At 36.1% G+C, this 6,638-nt stretch overlaps 1 protein-coding gene across 1 annotated transcript in view; it reads right to left on the bottom strand.

The window, feature by feature from the left end:
• The window catches only part of LOC120116831 (transcription initiation factor IIB-2-like), an 8,741-nt gene extending 2,953 nt beyond the window's left edge, over positions 1 to 5,788 (bottom strand). The window contains exons 1-7 of the mRNA XM_039137243.1: positions 5,369 to 5,788; positions 4,517 to 4,541; positions 3,525 to 3,654; positions 3,302 to 3,432; positions 3,093 to 3,181; positions 2,471 to 2,547; positions 2,109 to 2,233 (exon numbers count right to left, since the gene is read on the bottom strand). Of these exons, the coding sequence (XP_038993174.1) occupies positions 2,109 to 2,233; positions 2,471 to 2,547; positions 3,093 to 3,181; positions 3,302 to 3,432; positions 3,525 to 3,654; positions 4,517 to 4,541; positions 5,369 to 5,721 (930 nt within the window). The 5' untranslated portion in view covers positions 5,722 to 5,788. The remainder of the gene's footprint in view (positions 1 to 2,108; positions 2,234 to 2,470; positions 2,548 to 3,092; positions 3,182 to 3,301; positions 3,433 to 3,524; positions 3,655 to 4,516; positions 4,542 to 5,368) is intronic.
• Positions 5,789 to 6,638: the final 850 nt, after the last annotated feature.

Below are 6,638 nucleotides of genomic sequence, written 5' to 3'. Positions count from 1 at the left end.
GTTCTTTTGCTTTAAACTTTGACTCGTCATATGGTAACTGGTGTGCTTTACCATACTCGCATCTCGCACAGACCGTCTCTGTTCTCACGTCTAGTTGAGGAAGCCCCTTAAGCATCGACTTCTTCACCATCACACTTAGCTTGGAATATCTAACGTGACCTAACTGCATGTGTCATAGATCTGATGTCTCATTTTTCTTGTCCTGTCTACATATGCAGACTTTGCTGACATCATGTAGATTGACTCCAAATGTCGTCCGTCCATTGTTGGTGTTTCTGATATTTTGAGGTCACGATAAACCTTCACGTCTTGGGGACCAAATAAGACATAATGGTCTGATGATGTCAATTGAGCCATAAATAGCAAAATTTTCTTCATTCTTGGGACATGTTAAACATCTTGAAGTTGCACTTTGTTAGAATTATATCGAGACGTAACTATCGTCTTACCGATGTGAGTTATCACTAACCTTGAGTTGTCAGCTGTCACTACTACACGACCTCCATTGTACTCAAACAAGTTTTGCAACTTCTGTTTGTCACATGTCATATGATTTGAGCAGATCGAATCTATGATCCAATCATTCTTGTAGTCATTACGTTCTATTGTTGTTACCGTGAGAGTTAATTCTTCTGCCTCCGTAGCAAATAACGCTTCAGCATCCCAACCATCTTCACTATTCTCCTTCGAGCTGGAAGTAGCATTATTACTTTCAATAGGCTTTTTCTTGGTCCAATAGTCTTTTGCCATGTGGTCCATCTTCCTGCAGATGTAACACTTGTTATCGAACTTTCTACTATTACCACGATTCTTGGAAGCTTCCTCTGAACGAGAGTCATTCCTTCCCTGATGACTTTTTGTCTGTTCACCAGTCTTTCTATATCCGCCTTTGTTGTGATGTCTTGAACCACCTCTACTTTGGTTGATGTAATGATCTTCCTCTTTACCCTTTAGTGAGACTCCTCCCATTTTCTTGGTCATAGCTTCTTGGCCTGTCAGCAAATTTTCAAAATCAACAAGTGATGGTTGTGTCGGCCATCATTGTACAGCGGCTACAAAGCTTCGGTGTTCAGGTATCAAGCCATGAACAATTATTCTTTTTATCATGGCTTCCCCAATAGCAGCTGTCGGATCTAATTCTGAAATTTCACTGCATATCGACTTCACCTTGTGAAAGTATTAGGCAACCGCCATGTCGCGTTGCGCCATTGATAGAAGTTCATTCTCGAAAAGTTACAATTTTGTATCGTTTCTCTTCGAAAAGAGTGTATCGAATGTTTCCCACGCTTCCTTCTGTGATTTAGCATCCCGAATGTGCTCCAACATTTCTTCTTTTATTGTGGTCTTTAAAGTAAACATTGATTTGTCTACTTTAATTTTTCACTTTCGCAAGACATCGTTAGCATCTTCCACTGCCGGTTGTGTAACTTCATTACCACCGACAACCTCCCACAAGTATTGACCTTGAAGGTAAGACTCTATACACGTTGCCCACGTGTTATAATTTTTATTGTTGAGCTTCTTGATTTCTCCAACTATTTGAAGGTCACCCATCGTAACGACAATGCTTTGACTACACCGAACAAGCTTGAGTAACAAACGTGCGGAGTACTAAATTACTCTAAACATAAAGAAGCTCCACAATGTTTGTAATAACCCTGACAATAATTTCAAGAAATTTTTTTGATGTAGAAAATCAGTTAAAACTGTAACCACAAAGCATACTCAGAATTTCAAGAGACTTTAAAAACGTGGCTCTGATGCTAATTGTTAAATCAAAATAGAGTAAAAACTCTAATTGATCGAGAAGAAGAAAAATTCTATTTAGAATAATCTCACAAAATTACAAAAGATGAACTCTTAAAAAAGTTTTTAAATGCTTATAATTAAGCTTTTATTATTGGATGATAAAACTCAAATACAAATAGAATATTTATAGGTTACAAGAATAATCTAAATCACTCATTAAAATAACACAAAATAATTTAAATCATTGAAATTAAAAATAAGAAAAATACCTAATTTTCACCTAACTAAATTGATGTAAGCAATGACATCAAATTAATTTAAGGGTGAGCTTATTTAGGCTAATATTGACTTCTCATCATGGATAAGTTCCTCAGATTTTCTTCCTTGGCATACCAGTTTGGTATTATCTTTGACACATGGGGATAAAGATCCTTGTACGAATTCCGGATCGTCCCTTCCGCAACTCCGGTAGCAACTGAAATATCTGCACCCCACACATTTTCTAATCAAAACTGTGCACTTTTCAGAGAATCATAGGTTTTTTTAAGTCACCGTTCTTGGTTTTGGTTTTCGAATTTTTTATAGACAAACCTACAGACACATTCCTTTGTCATGGGTGTGTGTCGGATACAAACATGTCTCCGACATAGATAATTTTAGAAACACGACGAGTCGGAAGTGTCATGTAGAAACACGACAAGAAATATAGGAAAAATCAAACCTTTAAGAAGCTTCTTATCATCTGAAAGCTGTGTTACGATATAAATAACTGCTGCTGCAATTGATATAGGGCTTCGCCTGCAAAAGTGATACAAATTAGTAAGTACTGCATCCAATACATGCCAAAGATAAAATAACCAAATTGAATAAAAAATTGGTTGCAGGAATCTGCCTAACCCGCAAGAACATGAGATACAGTAACTATCAATGAAGTTGAATCATGACTTTTGAAAAATGAATACCACCAAGATCCCTTATGAACTCCCATATCTCAACTCAAATCCCCATTTCCTAATCATACATTATGTTAGCTTGAGAGGTCCACCTATGTTCCTTGAATTCAAATGAGTGTCGAAGACAACGTATGTGACCGACACTGGCATGTTAATTTCAAGGTTTCACATATTTGGAGAATCATCATCTCTATACTCGTATCTTGGTATATGTCAGATATGAGTGTTAAACATGGGTAAAGAAAATTAAAGTGTCGGAATAACATAGATCCATGCAGATTTATCTGAGTCAGAGATGACACCGAACATAAAATCGTTTGAAAGAAAAATGCTTAAAAAGGAATTCAGTATAGGCTCAAAATTTCATGAAGAAAATAGACTAATAATTACCTTATGTCAAACTCCTCAGCCTTCTGAACTGCTTCCTGGGCAGCCTTAACTGCTTGATTATTCATGCCAAGATTGGAACAAAAACGCCTCTGATAATTGAACGTATTAGTGTCAGTGGAAACCTTGAATGGTGAGCACAAATGAATAGAATTCATTATTCAACCGTGGAAGTGCTGCCTTCCAAGCATTTGGCAGACGAGGCAACTCACCATGAAGTCACCAGCATGAATGGCTCCCATTTCCACAGACCGACCGGTCTCCAATCCCAGTTGTTTCACTATGTATTCTTTTGCTCGGCCAATTTCTTTCTTGGTGGCTCCGTTGGCAACAGAGCAAATTTCTAATTGAAATCCACAGGTTCAAGGAAGCTCATAGAGATTAGGAAAGATAAATCATGAAGCATCCAGATGTTATAAGAATCATAGCCTGTACCCTTGACAGTGTGTGGCTTGTCCTCTTGTCGACAAGCAATGTATAGGCAAGCAGCCAACAGTGCATCCTGATTTCTTCCTCTACTAGACTTCTGGTCTTCCACCTTCTTAAATATCTCATTAGCTCGATCCTTCAACCAATGAAAAAACCCCCATAAATCACACAAGAAGAGATGTGATAAAAGAAAAAATACCATTAGAGATGAACATGTCAGCTAACTAAAAGTATAAACGTAAAGCATGAGATGTTCCAGCCAAGATAAGGAAGATTCTCAATTTAGCTTAACAAGTACTTCAGACGTAAAATAATTTCTCTTAGAAGCATCAACATACTAAAAACTATGTGCAATCTTACAAGACAACCATTGAGAAGTATAAAAAGAGTGGTCGAAATTCCAAGAAAATTTCAGTTGCCAGCAGAAGAAAACAAAATTTAACCAAAATGCGACTATTCCCCTTCCCCCCCCCCCCCCAAAAAAAAACTCCTCTGAAAAGAAAATAACTTTTTTCGAGGTGGGGAACAAGTGAATTTCCAATTCACAACCACTGCATAGAATTATTCCTGACCATCTTTAACAAATCGTTTTCCCTTTTTAAAAACTTGAATACAACAAATAATGTTTTTAAAAAGAGGACAACTAAAACTTAGAATTTGATTTCCATTCATTTTCCTACTGGATTTTTTTTTTTTGACATTCTAAATCTAATCCTAATCCTACCTAGAGGGGAGGGGAAGGGGGACTCCAAGGGAAGAAATGAGAATGCTCCTAATGGGTCTAGAACCCAACAAAAACGAGCAGCTTGGCCAACTGGCCAAATGTGCTTGCTCTCATTTTCCTACTGTTAAATGCTCATTGCTCAGCCACATCTTATATCAATGATAAACATACACATTAATACTAAACATAGAGTATATCAATTATATGCCATATGTGCTTGTTAGTCTATAGTATTATGGTTCAAATTATATCTACATTGAAATAAGTAGCATACCTTGATGGTAGCAACAAGACCCAACCTGAAACATAAAATTATATAAATAAGTGACATTTCGTAGTAATTACCATCTCTCAAGCATAGAACTTCCCTTCATCGAAAAGGGGAAGGGAAAGTGAATAAATATGCAAATGTTTACACCTAAAACAGAATAGTAATTGAAAACCAGTATTAGGACTCTTCACAAAGTAATAACAGAGATTAAAACATCAATGCTTTTAATGAAATCTTAATATTTTTATACAATGCCTAAATTATCCAAACCCCTTCTCATCCATTCCCATAAATGGAGGATATTGCGTGCTTAAGCACATTCGAAGTTCAAACCCACATCCTCTTGTATGTTTCAACAACAACGGTGCTAGAGGAGCTAAAATTCAATCAGCATGAAATCTTAATATTCAAGACCAGTTTGATTCTACCAAAGGAAAATAAAATTGAAAAGCATAACACTTTCCAAATAGATACTAAATTTCCTAGAATCAGCCCTCAAACTTTGTTCAATTTTCTCCAGTACAAACAAGTATACAAGCTAACAATAATTGCCGTATAAATTGTTTTTACCAGCAATTAAAACATATCGATTCTCAAATGGCAACCCAAATCCGGAAACAGATCAAAACTCCCAAAATATTAGGCATTTCCAGCAACTAATTTCCATAAGCAATGAACACCCCAAACTCGAATCAAACAGAACTCTAATAATTTCACACAAGAACCATAATACTAACATCCATTTTCTCAATTATTTTCCTAAAAAATTCTGACCATCCAACTACACTCCATAATACCAACAAAAACCAATTGCAAAAAACTAAAATCCAAAAACACAAAAACTAATTTAATTACCTGTCAGACATGGTAGTAATTGTCTTAAAAGCGAGAATCAACCCCCGATCCGGATTTGACCCATGATTCTGCCATCGACCCAGAGATGAAGAAAGGAACTCTCCAGAAGCACAGTTGGGCTTAGCGATAACGGTGGATAAACCGCCATCCGCCAAAAGCGGATTAGTGGGACCGCCGACACGGACAGGATCATTATCACCGGACTCGTTGGCGAAGGTTCTCCACTCTGATGTCTCGTCGATGGAATGCGATTCTAACACCAACCCGCACTCCGAACACACCATGTCAACGGCCGAGTGATCGAAAACAGCCTCTGTATTCCGCTTGCAGTCTGAACAAAAGGCGTCCGCCATTTGTGTTGCAGCTAACTGTATTTTTTTTTCTTCTTCGGACTTTCTTTCGCTTCAAATCTGTTCTTTCAAATCTATTCAAAGATGTAAATTGAAATCAAAATCTAGTCTGTCTCTTCTTAGAGTGGATAATTTATTTATAGATATTTTTACTCGCGTTTCATATTTTGTATTCTTATATAATATATAAAATGTAATTTTGAGATTTAATTTTTTATTTAATCTTTACAATTTATTCGTAATATCTATGATATTAGCAATTAATCTTAATATTTAAATAATTAATATCATTAATTATCTTATTAAAATATTACCATAAGTTTTTCTAAAAGCATTTTTTAATAAGAAAGGAAATCAACTAGCTATTACAAAGTTGTGTTTTGTACTTATCCAACAACAAAAAAAGTTGTGTTATGAGCAGCATTTTTATCCATTTGCTCGTGCAATTCTACCAGAGCGTCCACGTATATTTTAAAATCATTTTAACTGCCCCAACCCATGCTAGTCACAATTCCCCTACCTGGGAATATAGAAAAATGAAGACATCATCCCCGTTCAAACATAGCATGCACGTGCGACACCATCTCTGATATATTGCCTGCCCCTATCTCCCGACGAAGGACAACAACCACTTCTGCAAGAAGTTTGGGATATTGAAAGTCCAAGTCAAATTTCAAATTTGGCAGCTGTAGGTGATTCAAAATTAGGCAATATGTTTTGGTTGAAAAATGGCAATGAAAAATTGCTCTTTTTTGTTTATGAACTTTAGAGTATTTACAATATTAGTCATTAAGTTTCTACTATAAACACTCTAATCCATTTAGCTTCAAAATCATCTAAAATCATTCTAACTCTCTCTCAATACTAGAGAATTTAGAGAGTTTCTTGAGAGTTGTTTTCTCATTTTTATCAATAGAGAA

This window comes from Hibiscus syriacus, unplaced genomic scaffold, assembly GCF_006381635.1.
Source record: "Hibiscus syriacus cultivar Baekdansim isolate YM2019G1 unplaced genomic scaffold, ASM638163v2 tig00110303_pilon, whole genome shotgun sequence".
Lineage (NCBI taxonomy): Eukaryota > Viridiplantae > Streptophyta > Magnoliopsida > Malvales > Malvaceae > Hibiscus > Hibiscus syriacus.
This window is presented reverse-complemented; position numbering and strand designations above follow the sequence as displayed.